We start from the raw sequence: 18241 nt of genomic DNA, 5'->3' as shown, positions 1-18241 counted from the left end.
AAGATCTGGAAGAAATGGGCCGATGCCATTCAAACATACAGATGAGGCGATGGGCGTTTCCTCAGTCGCCATGAGAAGGTGTGAGTGCTACCTATGGTTCATTGCACAATACTATTCACTGGGGAAGCAGTGTAATAGAATGCCATCTGTGAGGGGTGTACTAGCCACACCATTTTATTATAAAATGTTAGAAATTCTGAATATGAAAGTGAGATCAACTAATCAGATTCACTTTTAATAACGCTCCATGCTGAAAAGTATAGTCAGGGACGTCATTTGGGGGTGACTAGGGGTCGCAATGTGGCCCATGACACTGCTTCTGTGACCCCCGAGGGATTGGATTTCAAAAGGAAAGAATTTATTTTTGAAATCACAGACTTCAAAAAGAAATGTTTCTGTTTCTGTTTTCGTAACAGAAATAATGTCTTTTTTAAGTCAGAGTGAATTCAGAAAGACATTATTTCATTTTGAATTCCGAGGCCCCTCTGCCCCAGGACATGGATGGCTGTGGTTCCTGTGCTCTGCTGCACATGACACGTGTGTGCTGGAGCATGGGAGCCACAGTCATGCCTCCAGAGGAATGACAACGGATTCTGAAAGGTAAGGACATTTCTATTTTTTAAAGGTAATAGTGTGTGTGTGTGTGGGTGTATGTGTTTGCGTGTGTGTTTTATGTAATGTACGTGGATGTATATATCATGCAATGTGTGTGAATGAATGCATGATGTTTGGGTGGCTGGGCACGCTTGTGCGAGTGAATGAGTGCATGTGTAAATGAGCAAGTGCTATGTGAATTTGTGTGCTTGTGTTAAATACCTGGATTACTTACTGGTAATCTTTATTACTCCTAGTCCCAAATCTTCCTTGTCCCAGTACTTGCCTATGAAGCTCTTTGCCTCATACATAAGTACTGAGATGAGGAAGAGGGACAATGAGGTAATACTAGGCAGAGGAGTTGATTTTGGGGGTGGGAGGGAGAGGGGATGTGTGGGAAGGCTGGGGCAGGAGAGTGGTGTGCTAATACATAAATGTCATCAATGATAAAGCAGGCAGGATATATATTAGGGGCTAGACTGGCATTGTGGTACAGCTAGTCTAGTCATTTCTTACTGTGGCACTGCCTTTTTACTGGGTATCTATAATAAAGTAAGCATGATAAGTGTTATTACCTGTCTAGCCTGTCATTTTCTTAGTGAGTCATGGCATATTTTCCCGGACAAATATAATGAAGCCTCACAACTGTTAAGACGTGGCTAGATTTGCATTTTGGTGCAGCTAGTCTAGCAATTTCTTACAGTGGCTTGATATTTTGTACTGGGCATATTTGCTAATGCAATCATGATACGTGTAATTATTTGATTTATTTTTGCATTCATTAAGCGCAGATAACCCTTCGAGGTGCTGTTACAACCAGGAACACTTAACTTGTGGATAGGAAAGAAGGAAACACAAAGCAAACAATGTTATATGGCTCTAGTTGAAAAACCAGGTTTTCAGAGCTTTTGTAAAGGCGCAGTAGGATTATTCCGCTCTAAGATGTGGTGAGAGAGAGTTCCATTGGTGAGCGGCCACGGAGGGGAAGCTGGCACCTCCACATTTAGCTCGCTTTGATTTAAGTAAGAAGAGTCTGGAGGATTGGGCACTTTGGTGAAGCCAGTCTAGCCTTTCTTTACTGTGGCATAGTATATTTTTCTGGGCATCTATGATAAAGTGTTATTACGTTGTTAGATTGGCATTTTGGTGCAACCCATCTAGGTATGTCTTACTGTGGCATGGCATTTTTTACTGTGCATCATCAAGGCTACAGCAAAAATTATAACTGTTTTTATGTGTCTAGACTACGTTGTGCAGCCAGTTTTGACATGCTTTCTTTTAGTGGCACTGCATTTTCAATAGCAAATCAGTAAGATAGTTCAGCGGGTTGAGCGATTGGTGCTGCGATTTGTGTGATCTGCATTATCGCGGCACAGCCAACTTAACATTTAATTCTTCTGAGGTTGATAAATGAGTACCAAATTTGGTCGGAATTATCATTGTATTTAAACATGTGCTATGTATTGTGCTTTGGTGAAAGAACTATATAAATAACAAATCATTATCATGAATCAAAGCATTAATGCTCCTGTGCATTGTTGGTGACTTGCAGCCAAGCTTTGGAACTCTCTACCACACGCACTTAGAGCTGAGCATGCCTTCCAGCCATTCAGAAGGAACACAAAAACCTGGCTTCTTGCGCAAGAGCATAGACATTGCTCGGACCCTAGCCTGACAACACTGCAATTACTTGCTTCTATGCATACTTCTGTAAATATTGATTATTCATATATGTAATTACTTACTGGCTTCTATAGATTTGTAATATATACGCCTGTCATTTGCTCCCTACAATTCTATCACCTTCTAATGTAATCATGTAAGAGATGTATATAATAATGCTTCCCACTACTGTCAATGCACCTTCTGTAATCTTCTATGTAAGAAATGCGCCCAGATACCTATGGGCTAGGAGCGCTATACAAATAAACAAAATACAAAATTGTATCTATTGCATTTTTCGATTCTGTAATATCGCAACAACTGGCAATGTAGCGGCTCTCCTTATCATATAATTACAATATCTGACTTGCAGCAATAACTGACATGATAGGGAAGTTAACTGACAATACAATGCTGACGTGGCATATCTATGGGTGTGCCTCTGTCTACGTTGATTCTATTGGGTCTAACCCTAAGATATTATGACCCCATCCATGGCATATGAAGGCAGCACCCTTGCTAAAAAGTGGTTGGTATCTAAAATATTCTTGTCTGCTTTAGTACCTATTTGGTATTTTACATTCTTTACATTTATATTGTTTTTTAACACCCGCAAGCCACTTTTGGTGATGTCACCAGGGTTAAAGAGGAAGTGATGCCATCAAGGTCAAAGGTCAAGCAACATCACTTCCTGAGATGTCATCAGGTATGTGATGTCACTTCCGCCACCCTTGGCATTTTGGTGAATCAATGTCACTGAGTATAGTGCATACACGTATTTCTGCTGAGAGTGTCTTTTGAGAAAGCTCAGCAGCTGCCTTGTAGTTTAGCAACATGGCAGTGTCATGGATGGCATCAAACTCCAGAATCCAAAAAATGGTTCAAGGGTTTTCATTGACAAATGATAAAGATTCTATACTATGAGCTTGTAAGACTCCATGATGGGCGAACTTGTGGGTTTCCCTGGCTTCTCCCAGGGAATCCCACAGGTTGGGTTCCCCTGGGTGCAGACAGGGAATGTGTGGGCAGGGGGGCTGAGAGTTTTAGGAGAGTAAAGAGTGACTGGAAGGGGATTGAGAGAGTAAAAAGAGAGTGACTGAGAACAAGGTGGGGTGCAGTGGTAAGAGTAATGTGTATGATCGAGTAGTAGTAAAGAGGTGGGAGTAGTATTACAGAGGAGGGAGTAGTAGTGTGAAAAAGGGGGTATTGCAGAGGAGGCAGTAGCAGTGCAGAGGAAAAAAGTAGGAGAGAACACTGGTGAGTGGATGTGGGGGTAGAAGTGGAGAGCCATCAGAGGAGAAGAGAACAAAGACATAGGGCGAAGGGGTAGCAGGTGGGAGGATTTGCATGAAAGAGGACAGCCAGAAGAGAAGGAGAATATGGAGACGTATGGAGTGTTACAAAATTGAAACCAACAACTCGTTCTCTTTGGAACAAATAGAGAAAGTGCCATCCAGTGTATTACAGACTCCACTCACAATGGCGACTACTACAACCTATTTCGATCTCCACTGGTCGTTCCAGTGTCTCCAACTTGGCATCTGACATTTCCCCCAACAACTGTATCTAGAGAAGAACAGAACATAGTGGTGCGTTGCTACCTAAATGCTTGGTTAGCGTTTGTTACCACTTGAACCTCTCTTCCCTCCACGGAATTCCGTTTTCTGGAATGGCGGTGTCTTGCCTCTAATGGGATTTTCTTCCCACTTTGCCCCTTCCTACGCCGTGCAGCTCTCTCGATGCAACACCTTACTTAAATCCATGCAGCTCTCGCCCTGCAGCACCTTACCATACCTGAATCCATACAGCTCTCTCTCTGCACTGCCTTGTCCAAATCTGTGCAGCTCCCTGGCGGCACGTCTCCCTACTCTGTATCCCACCTTCCATTCTTTGTTTTCTGTGCGGTTAACTTGCTCCGCACTGTTCTGTCTCAGAGTGGTTCCATTTTCACTGCCGTCCTGCCTTTTCTTCTTTATTTCTTTCTGCCCTTTGTGTCTTTCTATTATCTTCGCCTACTCCACAAGGAATTAAGCCTGTATTGTCAGTATTCTGTATTGGAGTTCCTGATACAATCTTTTTGGAGACCACAACTACCAGCATTCCTCTATGGATTACGGCTTTGGACTGCATTTCTACAGATCTCCACGTCTACTTCGGGTTTTATTTCCCCACAAGGGTTTCCCGAGGGTTTAGCCCATTGGGTGCACAGAGTTTTGTCTCTATTGGAACTTTGGACACCTGGTGGGATTCTCCCATAATACATCATACTGCTGTGACAAATCGTGAACAATATATAAAGTGAATTGTTACAGATATCAGCGCCAAAATGGAACACTGGCAGCAATTGGTCCCAGCAGTTCAATCCCTAAATACTGAAGTTCAAAACTTGAAAACTGAAAACACTGTTTTAAGACAACTAGTTACTCAGCCCTGCTCAGAATTACCGCCTGGACCTCCAGCCGCAGGAAAGTTTGACGTTAATCCAGCGACACTAAAAGAAATTATTGATACTTGTTTGGTGCAGTTCCCCTTGAAACCAACATTATTTCCCTCTGTGAGCTTGATGATTTCCAACATGTCTGGGAACGCTCTTGTCTGGTCGACACCATTGCTAACCACAAATAATCCTTTATTGGGTGACTATCCTGCTTTCGTTAATAGTCTACAAGCTATGTTTGCTCGGAGAGAATTAGTACTTTCCTCTCAGGAAAATCTTCTGGATCTAAAACAAGGAAACAAACATTCTGAACTACATTACCTTGTTTAACCAATTGGCATCATAGACAGCTTGGCCTGATGATGCCTTGCTCATGATTTTTCGCAGAGGGTTAAATGATGATCTGAAAGACGAGGTATCTAGGATCCCACGACCCCATAATGCAGCAGAAATAATAACTCTAGTGCTACAACTGGACTTCAGAATCCAGGAAAGGAATCAAGAAAGGAAGAAGAAGTCTTTCCGAATTTTTGAATCACCTTGCACTGAACATCCCATGGTGCCAAAACATTCCGAAGAAGGAAAACCCATACAATTGGGAATTGCAAAGGATCCTTTAACACCAGAAGAAAGAAACCTCTGAAAGACTCTCAGTCTCTGTACATATTGCGGTTCCATGACGCATGCACTGAAAGGCTGCCGACTCACCACTCCTTCCGGGAAAAGCTCATCCCATCTGTAAAGGGGACGACAGATGAGTTCTCTCTAAAAAGTTCCCTGGACTGTATTCATGAACCAAATAACATGGTAGTGTTACAGGTATCATTGTCCTTTTTCTGATGATACATTGGCAGCTACACCTGCTCTTGTTGACTGTGGTGCAGCTGGATTCTTTGTGGTTGAGTGGGCTAAGAAGCATTGTATTCCCAGAATCAAGAAGAACGTGAGTGTACCTGTCGAATGAGTAGATGGCATCCCTTTAACGTCAGGACCAATCAGTGAACAAACAACAAAACTAATCACGTCCATTGCTTCACATTCAGAATCCTTATGTTTTGATCTAATAAAAGCTACACACTATCCCATTATATTGGGAATAACCAGGTTAAGAAGACATAACACTTTCATAAATTGGAAAGCAGGCACCATTTTCTGGGATCTGAATATTGTGTGCAAACATGTCTTCAGCAAGGAGCGGTAGGGGTACATACAAGAACAGAATAACAGAAGTCTGTCAAAACAACCATCTCCAATCTACAATTGTTGCCTAAGTGTTATAATGGATTCCGAGATGTCTTCAAATAATGAGTTCAAGGACCTACCCCCTCACTGGGAAGATGACTGTGCTATCGAATTGTTCCCCAATAGTCAGGCTCCTTTTGGCCGTATGTATACCTTGTCTGATCCCGAGAAGGAAGGGTTTCAAACATATTTGCAACCCAATCTACAGCACAGTCTCATCACACAGTTTAAGTACCCAGCATGAGCCTCCTTATTCTTCATACCTAAAAAAGAATGCAAAGAACTAAGACCCTGTATAGACTAAAGAGGTTTCAATAAGATAACCGTCAAGGATCGATATCCATTGCCTTATATTCAGGACATTCTAGAAGCAGTAAAGGGTGCTTCTATCTTCTCTAAATTTGATTTTAGAGGTGCTTATTACTTGGTAAGAATATGACAGGGTGATGAATAGAAGACAGCGTTTCGAACCCCATTCGGTCACGAGTATCGCGTAATGCCATTTGGGTTGGCAAACGCTCCTTCTGTCTTTCAAAGATTCGTAGACACATTTTCATATCTCTTGTTACATTCCTTGGTGGTTTACTTGGATGACATCCTTATCTATTCTTCGTCTCTAGAAGAACATCAACACCATGTAATGGAAGTGTTACAAAGCCTTAGACAACACCACCTTTTAGTAGAGATTGAAAAATTCTCTTTTCATCACCCATCCATTCCATATCTGGGATTCATTTTATACACTGAGGGTCCAGCAATGGACCTTGTCAAAATCGAGGATATCATGAACTGGAAGATACCACAAAACATCAAAGAAATCCAATGATTTCTAGGGTTTGATCATTTTTACAGAAAATGTATAGAAAAAGTTTCAGATTAAATCATACCTCTCACAAACAGGTTAACAAAATGTCAATGATACTTGTGGACAGAAAGAGCTCAAGACAGCTTTGACCTACTCAAAAGAGCCTTTTCTTCGGCTCACATTCTTAGGTTATCTGAGCAAAAGAAACCCTTTCTTATGGAAACCAACGCCTCAAATTCGGCTACTGGAGCCATGCTTAAACAATAGTCGGCTATAGAAATTGAACACCCAATCGCTTATATGTCCAAGACTCTATCTCCTTCAAAAAACAACTATACCGTCTTAGAAAAGGAGCTTCTGGCTATCAAGAAAGCATATCAGGAGTGGAGACACTTATTGCTTGGTTCACAACACACTATAACCATCCAAACAGTTCATAAAAATCTCTAAATTCTACAAAACTACGAATGTCAAAACAGTCGCCAAGCCAGATGGGCATATTTCTTTTCCTCTTTAGATATTAAGTTTACATACATCCCTGGTTCTGTTAATCAATTGGCAGATGCATTATCCCGAAGTACGGGAGAAGAACCAGGCAAACCTTTACCTGAAAAGATGATTCCTCAAACTACTTTTCTTTTGTTTGTGACTGATATCTTACAATCGATTAAGAGACGAAGACTACCACCCATAGATTACATACCACAGGAAGTGACCGAAGTACATGAGTCTCCAGTGAAAGGCGGAGTACCGTATGGAGATCTGACAGTGGAGCAGACCGAGCATACCTGCTTTACCGATGGCTCTGCTCGCTACGTAGGAACTGAGCGCTACTGGAAAACCGTCATATAATCCCAAAACAAAAAATATTTTAACAACATCAGGGAAAGGGAAGAGCAGTCAGTTTGCAGAACTCTATGCAGTATAGATAACTCAGGGGCAACACGTTTGTCTTGGAAGCAAGACAACGCAGAGCAACACAGGTTTGAATCCCAATCCCGTGCTTAGAAACCACTCATTGGTATTAAGCACATTAAAAATGAACAATTAAAATAAATAAGTATATCAAGCTTTGAAACAAGAAGCACCTCATCAGTGTCATTTGAACACAGATTCATGGTCAGTGGCCAATGGGCTAGCTGTGTGGCTGCCCACATGGAAAAAGAATGGGTGGGTGATTCTTTCGAAAGAATTGTGGGGAAAAGAATTGTGGCAAGATCTCTGGCAAATGCCATCACAAAGTGAAGTAACAGTGTGTCATGTGGATGCACACTGTACTACTGACTCATTAGAACATTGGTTTAATTCTGTTGCAGATGAACACACCAAGATTTAAGGAGGGCGATTTGGAGGGTCTGGCCAGGTGGGCCCACCAGAAATGTGGGCACATGGGAGAAAAAGCTACTTGCAGATGGGCACAAGCTCGGGGGATCAACATCCCTTTAGAGGTAGTGAAAACAATAATTTTGCATAGATCCATCCCTCATATTGTACAGGGCACTTTGCGAAGAGGCAATTTACGTGGTCAAATCTGGCAGATTTGATTATATCGATCCTATGCCAATCAGTAAAAGCTGCCAATATGCATGTACCATTGTGGATACCTTTTCAGGACATTTGATGGTGTTGCCTTGCAAGAGGGCCACACAATTGAACCGATTAAGCTGTTAGATCAAATCATATTGCATTATGGCGTGCCCTTGCAAATTCAGAGTGACAATCGCACACATTTCAAAGGCAAGTTAATTCAGGAATATTGTCAAGAGAATACTATACAGTGGCTTTACCATGTGCACGAACAACAGCCAGCGTGTGTTGCAGCAGATGTCAACGATACGCAAGACCCTCCTCCGCTGATAACCAAGGCAGGCAGACACGCTCGTCTCCGTGCTACCAACCTTGACTCGAAGGATAAAGAAAGCAAAGCGGTTCATCAAAGCCAGTGAGTCGAGAGGAGTATCGATAAGAAACCGAACTGTGTTAAATGAAAATCAGCCAATGGCTAATTTGAACTTTGAAAGGTAAGAAGGATACTGTTGACAAAAGAGGGGGAAAACCAGCTACAGAAAAGTCTGGCACTACGTGGGTGCTCACTTAGGAAGCACTGGCGTTTACCCGGTTCTTGAAACTACGATAACCAGAAGGCTTTGGAACAAAGCGAAAAGAGGGTCAAAGTGGCCATACTGGGGTCGTGCAAAATCCTCTGTACCGTCGAAAGTCTTTGACCAACAGATGATTGAAACGTGAAAGGGAAGTGAATACCGCTTGGTGAAGTGAAGGCATGGACAGAGTGCTGCTAAGGTTGGAAAGTGTGAACCCAATTGAAGGATACCCACACGGAATTGTTTGAAACGACATTAAAAGGGAAGTTCACTCATTTTATTGACTCAAAAGATGGTCCATAATCAAAAATATATATACAAAATATTTTTAAACAAAGTTCCTATGTAAAGTTTTGAGCAAATGAGGCTCAAACTCAAAAATGTCAAGCACTAGGAGGCATCCATTTTGTGAAACGGATCAGCCTCCTGTGCTTGTGTTAAGCTCTGCCCTAGTGGCAATAATGAAGCAAAAGCCACCTGCTGGTAGCTTTTGTTTATTACAGCTGGCTTTTGCTTCATTATTGCCGGAGAGCAATCAATGCAGTCAGCATCCTGTCTGCTGCTGGTAAGTGCTTTTAAAAAAAAATGTAGATAGAAAATCACGGCAATTATAAATACAACGTCATTGTATCTATGATTGCAGTGGCTTTCGCTTTGAGTCTCCCGGGGGAACCAGAGAGATTCAAAGCGAAAGTACCGGTATTTATAAATAGAACGTTGTTGTATCTATGATGTTCATGGTTTTCTTTTTAAGTTTTCCGGCCGGGCTCTCCCAGCTCAGGTGAGTTTGGGAAACTTAAAAAGAAAACCACAGCAATTATAAATACAACCGCATTGTATTTATGATTGCGGTGGCTTTCGCTTTCAGTCTCCCGGGCTCCCCCGCCATGGGGGAGCCCAGGAGACTCAAAGCGAAAGTACCGAGCATGGGAAACTAGAAAAGAAAGTCACAGCAATTATGGAAATCCGCTGGCAGCCGGCAAAGTATGTATAATTACTCTGCCTTTCATTTTTACATTTTCTGTGCTTCCCTGAGCTTGAGGAGCACAGAAAACGTCAAATGAAAGTAAAGGCAGCCTCCTCTACATGTTAAGCTCTGCTCTCTTGCTGCAGTAAGCAAAAGCTCCCATTAGGGGGCTTTTGCTGCTTGATTATTGTGCCAGAGCCGAGCTTAACATGAACAAAGGAGGCTGCTTTATATCACAAAACGGATGCCCCCATGCAAACACTGTGAGCCTCATTTGCTCAAAATTTTACATAGGAACTTTCTTTCAAAATATGTTACATATATATATTTTTGATTATTGCCCATCTTTTGGGACAATGCAATTTCTGAGTGAACTTCCCCTTTAAGATTTGTGAAACAAGAAGTATTGCAAGACACGGGGAAGGGAAGTGCCCCCCTTGTCATTTAGGGTTCAAGCCCGGCCAAGGGAGATCCAGGGGTGAAAAGTCATCACCCAAAGTTCATTGAGAAAGGAAGAGTTTAGTTGTTTTATTGAAAGTGACTTGGGAGAGGTCTGCGCCCAGAAGAGGAGGACGGAGAGGTGAAGCCATCACCCAAATCATTTGTGGAACAGAACTGTGTGTTTGTTGAGAATTTCAGACCTCGAAGGCAAGAGACTTTTGTTAAAAGAGACTTAACCATCGAAGAGTCTGATAGCTGATGTAGAACTATCGACTCATGCTGGGAAGGTTCGAGTGTGTGCTGTCCTCAGGAAATCCACTTTGTTCCTAGCTCAAAATGGGGAAAAGGGAGAACCCTGGCAAACAAATCCTGACATATTATTTGTGAACACTTCTTTCTGTATTTGTAACCCTATCCCACACTCTTTTTGTAATTAGTTGTAAGGAATTGGCAATAGGTTTCTTTTAGTAAAGACCTTTAACTTTGACAAGACGCCACAAGGACTGCCTTATTTTCATTTAATGGTCGACGCTTGCTCCCATCTTAGATTTAGCTTAGGCGTTTTTCCAACCTGTATTTACAGTTTAATAAATACCCTTGAAATGTGATCACTTGTGTCTGTCTTTATTGTTGCCACCATGAGTTCCTTACAGTGCGCATGGAAGATAAGTGACTGAGACTTTTAGAGTTAGTGGAAAAGTAATTGTGAGAGTGAGAGGAGGGTGAGTGAGTCAAAGGAGGGGTGGAGTAGAAGTAGTAGTTTGGAGAGGAGAGAGACGTATAGTTTGGAGAGGGGAGAGTGGTAGTATGGAGACGGGAGGAGTACGAGGAGAAGGGATACAGATGAAAGGCGAAGAGTAGCAGGAGGAGATTAGAAGATCAATGAGAGACATAAAAAGGACACCAGTCATAGGACTCCTTAGGGATTGTTAATAGATTAAATAAGAGAGGTAAATCTGATGGTTTTTGGTGGTAAGGTGGATGATTTACATATAGTTATTTGCTGGATATAAATCATCCACCTTACTGACCAAAACACTTGATACATTAGTGTAGTAATGTGGCGGTAAAGTGGTGGCAACAAAATCGCTGCACTTTTTGCACATCGGCATACTTGTAACGAGGCCCATGGTTATCTGTAGATAACCTGTGTGTTATTTACCAGATTCCTATGAGTGTAAGGCCTATATCCTAATTGGAATGACGCTGTGCAACTACCACCTACTTATTTTCAACAGCAAGGGTGTGTGCTGTGCATAATTGTGAGGTTTTCACCAACAACATATTTGCATATCTATCACCAGATAGTCAAATTAAATGTGCATCGGTGCACCATTATGGGTAAAATAATTTGTATTTATATGATTACATATACATTTTTAGAGTCTGGATGTATAACTACAGTACAGAACTTAATATCTCCTTCATATTAATTGCGTCTTCTGGAAGAGCAGTATTTTCAGTGTGTAAATGTAGCTCTATGTTGCAAAATAAAACCAGTGCCCATGTGAAATGAATTTTTTAATTAATTCCATCACAAAACATTTCACCCAATATGAAAAATAAATGTTGACTTTACCTTGGGTTTGAATGCTATGAGTTTCAAAACCATCTCCACAGTAAACACGCCAGTGAAGACCATATTCAGGACATCCATTACATCATTAAATATCTTAGATTGTCCATAGTGCTGCAAATAAAGATCACAGAACAGAGTTTGAAAAGGAAAATTAAATGCACTGAAATGATCACATGTATAAAACAGTCAATGAACAGATTACTTACCTCTTGGTAATGTTCTTTCTGGTGGATGTTAATTCCATGGATTCCTCATGTATGATATCTATTTCCCTATTTTCCGGCGCAATTGATCTTCAGTAACTTTTCCGTAGCCATGGAGCGCAGCACCAGCTATGCCCAACACCTCTACACACCCTGCGCTGGACAAGATGTCAAGGCCAGTATGTATTGTGTCGTCATGCATCGTGACCTTAGTTCCACTGTTTCTCTAGCACTCAGATGCTGAGGAACCACAGAACCAAGGTGTATTAGCTATCCACCAAGAGGGGCAGGTGGGGAGGGGAGTAGGGAACCTGTGAGGAACATCCCTCAGAAAGAACATTACAGAGAGTTGTGTAATTTGTTTTTCTAATGGATTCTTTCCTCCCACGACTCCACATATTTGATACACTCCAATAGCAGTACTTTGATATAGAGGAGGGAAGAGAGCAAGAACACCACCTCAACCAGAAAACTCAGAAGGACCACTCTACCAAAACAAACGCTCTGCCATGACTGAGAATCGAAGCAATTATGCTTTGCAAACGTGTGCAGCAAAGCCCACGCAGCTGCCTGGCAAATGTCCAGAACAGGGACTCCACATTGCAGAGCCAAGGTGGCAGCCAGCCCTCTGGTGAAGTGAGCCCTGGGACCTTCAGGCACATGCTTACCAGCAATATTGGAGCATATCCGATATGCAGAGGAGAATGCACCTTCACAGGGGCTGTTTGGACACAGCCCTGCCAGCACAGGCACCAGCATAACCAACAAAAAGCTTGTCCTTTTTCCTGATCTCACTTGTCTGAGAGACATAGAAGCCGAGGGTCCGCACCAGGGTCCAGGCAATGGAATCGTTCCTGTGCCTTGGAAGGATGAGGCAGAGGGAAAAAAGGAAGAATGATCTTTTGACAGAGATGGAAATCAGGGACCACCTTCAGGAGGAAGGATGGTCTCATTCAGAATGTCTTCTCTTTGGAGAAAACCAAACAGGGAGTTTTCACCGACAATGCTTGGAGTTCACTCACTCATCTAGTGGAAGGGGTGGCAAGCAGGAAATCATCTAAAAAGTAACCTTAAAGAACAAGAATGTAAGGGCTCAAATGAAGTGCCAATTAGAACTGTTAACACTAAATTCAAGTCCCAAGCAGGAACAACAAACTGGTTTGGGGGAAACTGATTACACAATCCCCCCAGAAATAGCATGAGTGTGGGGATCATGTAATACGAGCCTTGCTCTGTGCTTCTCGTGAAAACCAAAAAAGCTGCAAGATACTCTTCCAGAGTGCCAATCTGCAGACCCACCCTGGCCAAAGAGAGCAGTGAAGATATGGAACAAGTAAAAAGGTTCAGATCCCACTCCCAGCACCAAGCTGAAAATGTATGCCGCTTTCAAGCGTAAAATAATTTGGTGGCAGGCCATCAAGCAGAGGAGCACATCCAAGATGTCCTCTGACAAATGATATGATCTATGATACTATATGATATGGCATTTATAACACACCTGTACACAAGTGTTTCTAATAGCGACAAGACAATGGGGGAAACAGAGGGATGATAAAACAACGATCTTACTAGGTCTTGTGTCATTCAGATTGCGCAAGTGCAGGGAAATAGAGAAGTGGCAGGGGCGAGGGGTTGGTGGGGATGGAGAAGTGCAGGTAAAGAAGTGCAGCCAGGGGTGGCTCAGTGCAGGTAATTAGAAAGTGCAGTCAATGGGTGGCTCATAAGTGCAGAGAGAAGGGACTGTAGGGTTACAGATACAGATCACTAGTGCTGGAGAAGCCAAGAGGCAGTTGGAACTGGACAGTCAGGAACCTGGGTCCAAGTGCAGAGGGAGGCCAGGTGACCAGTGCATGGAGCACATGGGTCATCACAAGGGGAGAGGAAGAGAGAAAGCGGAAGAGGAAGGTCTTGAGGTGCTACCAGAAGAGGTGGTTCTGCTCAAGTTTGAGTGAGGCAGGGAGGCTGTTCCAGAGGGAGACCCCAGCCAAAGAAAGATCTGCCCCCAAGTCTCTGCTTGGAAAAGCGACTGACCCTCAGAGAGTTGGAGGTGGATGAGCGGAGAGCTCGAGAAGGGAGATGTTTAGGAAGAGAGAGTTGGAGGTAGTGTGGTCCTAGGCCCCAGAAAGCCTTGTGGACAATGCAGAGGGTCGTGAACTTGATCCTTGCCACCACTGGGAGACAATGAAGAGATTTCAGGGCTGGAGAGATAGGATCCCTGGCCTTGAGCCCAAGGACAAGGCTTTCAATCCTGTTCTGGATAAGTTGCAGAGGACGCAGTGTAGAGGCAGGAAGATTTAGAAAGAGGCTATTGCAGTAGTCCAACCTAGAGAGGACCAGAGCTCTGGAGACCGTGAGCTTCTATGGGAAAGTGAGGAAAGGAAGAATACCTCTGAGGAGAGGAGGTGCAGCTGATAGTTTGACTTCTTAGAGACGTCAGAGATGTGAGGAGAGAAGGAGAGGGTGGAGTAGAAGATGATACAAAGGTTCTTAGCCTCACAGGTAGGAGCGGAAGAGTGGGTGGCCAGAAAGAGAAGAAAGGAGGGAACTGGTGTTCCGATGAGGTGGATCTCCCTTTTACTGGCATTAAGGCAGAGATCATAGGCAGTGTACCACTCCTGGATTGCGGACATTCAGTCAGGAATGAGAGAAGGAATAGAAGTGGCCAAGGGCTGCCTGAAAGAGAGCTGGGTGTCATCTGCATAACACTGAAAGTTGGAGCAGAGAGCAGCGATGCAGGGGGGAAGAGGTGCCAGGTATTGGTTCAACAGCCAGGGAGAAAGTGCACTCCTTATGCCGCAGCCTTTCAGGAGCCAAGCATGAAGGTTCATGAGGTTGAGGTTCGATCAAGAACTCATCCTTCCCAATGGAAGAGCAGATACGATTTCTGTGGAAGGCGCCAGGGTGGGCAGATGTACATGTCCAGCAACTCTGGGTACCACGGTCTCTGGGCCAAATACAAAGCAATCAAAATCATTGTGCACCTGAAGAGGGGCAGTCTTCTGAATACCAGCATAATGACAGGGATAGGAAGAAGAAGTGGATCGCAGAAGAGCACCAGCCGGCGCCGTCACAAGATGTTCAGAGGACGAAGGTATGCCACACGGAGGCCTGCAGCAAGAGATGCTGTGGAGAGGAGCCCACAGCAGAGCGGGTATGGGAGAGCGGACGGAACGCCAACAGAGGGACGAAGTGGCACCCTGGAGAAAGCAAAGAGCCGAAACTGCCACAAGAGTCTGGTGAGCCCAAACAGAGTAATTGGGGTTCTTTTCAGCGTATACCGCATGCTGAGGAAAGAGAGTGATTGTTACAGGGCGAACCTGAGCAAGGGAGCTGGAACGCTGAATGTATTGCAGAAAGAAAGCCATTTAAGGGGATTGACGACCCAGTGTCAATGAAGCAGACTGTTACCTGTGGAGGAAGTCGTGGCAGAAGAATGTATCAGGCAACCGGTTGAGAGTCTGGGACCCGCACCCAATCAGAAAGTCAACATTTTGAAAGCCCTGGCAGGAGAGTATACCAGGCAATGTGATTGCGAGTTTGGGACCCGCACCCAATTGTGAATAAAACTGGGAGAGTCAGAAAGGGGAAGGACATACAGGGGAAGTGGCCCATACGCACTGTACTGTAAAGTTGAGTAAATTGGAAAAAGTCAAGGAGAGAAAGAGAATGACTGTGTGAAAAACAGGGGTGAGTCAGTCATACCCCATGGAATGGAAAACTACATATTTTAAGGATAGATCTGTGATTGTAAACTGTAAAGAGTCTGAGAACCCAGGGAAAGGGGGCCTCCCACCCCCTCAGGATTTGGAACTGTGATTATTTGTTTATTTTTGCACCTTTTGGAAATTTCTGCTGAAACTGTGGAAAACGCTATAGATGGCCAGTTGAAAGACTATGGCCCTCGGTATAAATGAGCTGGTCTGGAAATAACCTTGTTACCGGCACCTTTTCTGGACCGGCTCACTTCGAGTGATATCAGGCAGCAGAAACGGTAAGGCAAATCTGCGGGTAACCCACCGGTGCCGGCAGACTCTTAATGAGGGCCAATGTCCCTGTACACTTTATTTTGAGCTCAGCATGTAAGGGACCGGTTAGGATTTTGGACACAGGACAGACAACTCTTTACCTTTGGACATTCTGACACTGATATCCTTTAATCTCGTTGAGGCAGGGAATCCCCTTGTAGCGATAAGGTGAGATAGGGCAAGACAGGTTTTTCTCCAAACCTCTTTTCTTTAATAAAAGTCTATAACAACCATCACAATTCCCCTGTGTCTGAGCCTTACCCCTGATTCCTTACACTACTGTGTTGTCAGTCAGAAACAGCACAGACTTGCCCTGTATTGAAGAAATGAAGGCATCCAGGGGCAGCTTGATCGCTCTTAATTCCAGCAAATGTATTTGCTCACTGCATTCTAATACAGTCCACAGGCCGCTAAATGATAGGTCAAGTAGGGGAGTGCACCAGGCTTTCAAGGAAGAATCTGTGACTAGTGTCAGTTGGGGTCAGGGTTGTTGAGACAGAGTTTCCTTCAACAGGTTGTCTGTCAGGGACCACCATTCCAGGCGTTGCAATACTTTCCTTGTGAAATGAAAAAGATCTGAAGAACATCCCTGAAAATGAGATCAATAACAACTGAGAAGCCACTCAAGTGTCCTCATGCGTAGTCAGGCCTCTGACATTACAAGAATGGAAGAGGCCATGAAAGTCAGCAGGCGCAGAAACAATGAGGGTGGAATCCTCTCCTGTGGTTGGAGGACATGGACCCTGTTGGAGCTGTTTGCCACTCGATCTTCAGGTGGGAAGGCCCTGCCTTACAAGTGTCTGAGACTTTGCAGATAAAACAAAGGGATTGGGACAGCGAAACCTGAGAATTTATGAAGTTCAGGTAGAAGCCCAAGCTGTGCAACAGACTGCCAATTCAACATCTGGTCTGGGAAGCGAGCTTGGATGAGCCAGACGTCCAGATAGGGAAAGACATGAAAACCTTCTATTCTGAGGCAATCCACTACCACTGCCAGCAGCTCGGTGAAGACCCTGTGTCCCCAAAATAGGCTGAATGACAGGACCTTGAATTGGTAGTGGCAATGACCCATTACAAGTACTTCCTGGACTTTTGGTGGATGGGCGTCTAAGATCCAGTGAGACTAGCCAGTCCTGAAGATTACCATCTTGAACTTTTCCTTGCACAGGTACAGGCTCAAAAGCCACAGCTCTTGGATGGGACATAAGCCCCATCTTTCTTTGGAGATACATATGGATTGAGTACCAGCCCTTGCATAATTCCAAGCAGAGCAGTAGATCTATGATGCCCTTCACCAGAAGCTGATGTAACTTCTACAACACAAGGCAAGGACTGATTTGTCAAGGAATGGTTTGGAAGATGTTAAACAGAGGAGAGACAGTGTCCGTGGCCATAATGCCCAGGCGTCAGGGATGGTAATATCCCACTCATCACTGAACCGGGATATCCTGGTGGTGGTACAAGTATGTTTCACAAGGGCTTCACACTGGGGACTGAGGAGGACACAACGGAGTATGACACACATCCTCTTGCAGCACCACTGTTCCAACCCCTGGATGGAGAGCTCTGCATCGGTTTTCCAGAGGGAGCGTGCCTTCTGTCCCTGAGGGTGTAAGGAGGTGAAGGGGAGAAAATATCTGCTCGTGCCTGCGGGGGCCACAGGCTGTTACTGCTGAACCTCCAGACGCAGAGACTTGTCAGTTTCCTTAAAGGACTGACATTTCTGGAAGGACTCATGGACTTTAGCCCTGAACAAACTGTTGCCATCAAACAGCATTCCCAGGAGGTTTACCTGGACATCTGTGGAAAAACCCGAGATCCTCAACCATGAGTGTCTTCTCAACACTGTACCTGCTGCCATCGTACGAGCCACACAATCGGCCATATCCAGGTTTCACTGAAGAATTTGGCGGGGCACCTCCTTGCTCTTTTGGCCCAGTGCTTCAAAAACCTCCCTCATATCTCCTTGCAGGGAGGTCCTGCGCAGCGCCTGAGACTGCAGATCAAAGAAGAATTAGGCAACAGCAAAGTAGGTGTTGCTGTCACCAGGCCCAGGCTGCCTGAGCCAAAAATCTTCTTTCTCCAGGCATCCAGCCTCTTAATCTCAGGGCCCGGAGGTAAGGAAGGGAAAGATGTTGACTTCAGGCTTGTCATGGTGACCTGGAACACCAGACTCTCTGGGTA

The 18241-nt window shown here is 44.1% G+C and overlaps 1 protein-coding gene across 5 annotated transcripts in view; it reads right to left on the bottom strand.

Moving 5' to 3' along the window:
- CACNA1D (calcium voltage-gated channel subunit alpha1 D) overlaps positions 1-18241 on the bottom strand; it is a 2225258-nt gene that overhangs the window by 801513 nt on the left and 1405504 nt on the right. For all 5 annotated transcript variants that reach the window (XM_069643624.1, XM_069643621.1, XM_069643623.1 and 2 more), the window contains exon 29: positions 11830-11940. In XM_069643624.1, the coding sequence (XP_069499725.1) occupies positions 11830-11940 (111 nt within the window). The remainder of the gene's footprint in view (positions 1-11829; positions 11941-18241) is intronic.

The sequence above is a fragment of the Ambystoma mexicanum genome, chromosome 2p (genome assembly GCF_040938575.1).
Source record: "Ambystoma mexicanum isolate Mex_15411 chromosome 2p, UKY_AmexF1_1, whole genome shotgun sequence".
Taxonomy (NCBI): Eukaryota; Metazoa; Chordata; class Amphibia; order Caudata; family Ambystomatidae; genus Ambystoma; species Ambystoma mexicanum.
Note: the sequence above shows the minus strand (reverse complement) of the source record. Positions and strands in the feature narration are given on the sequence as shown.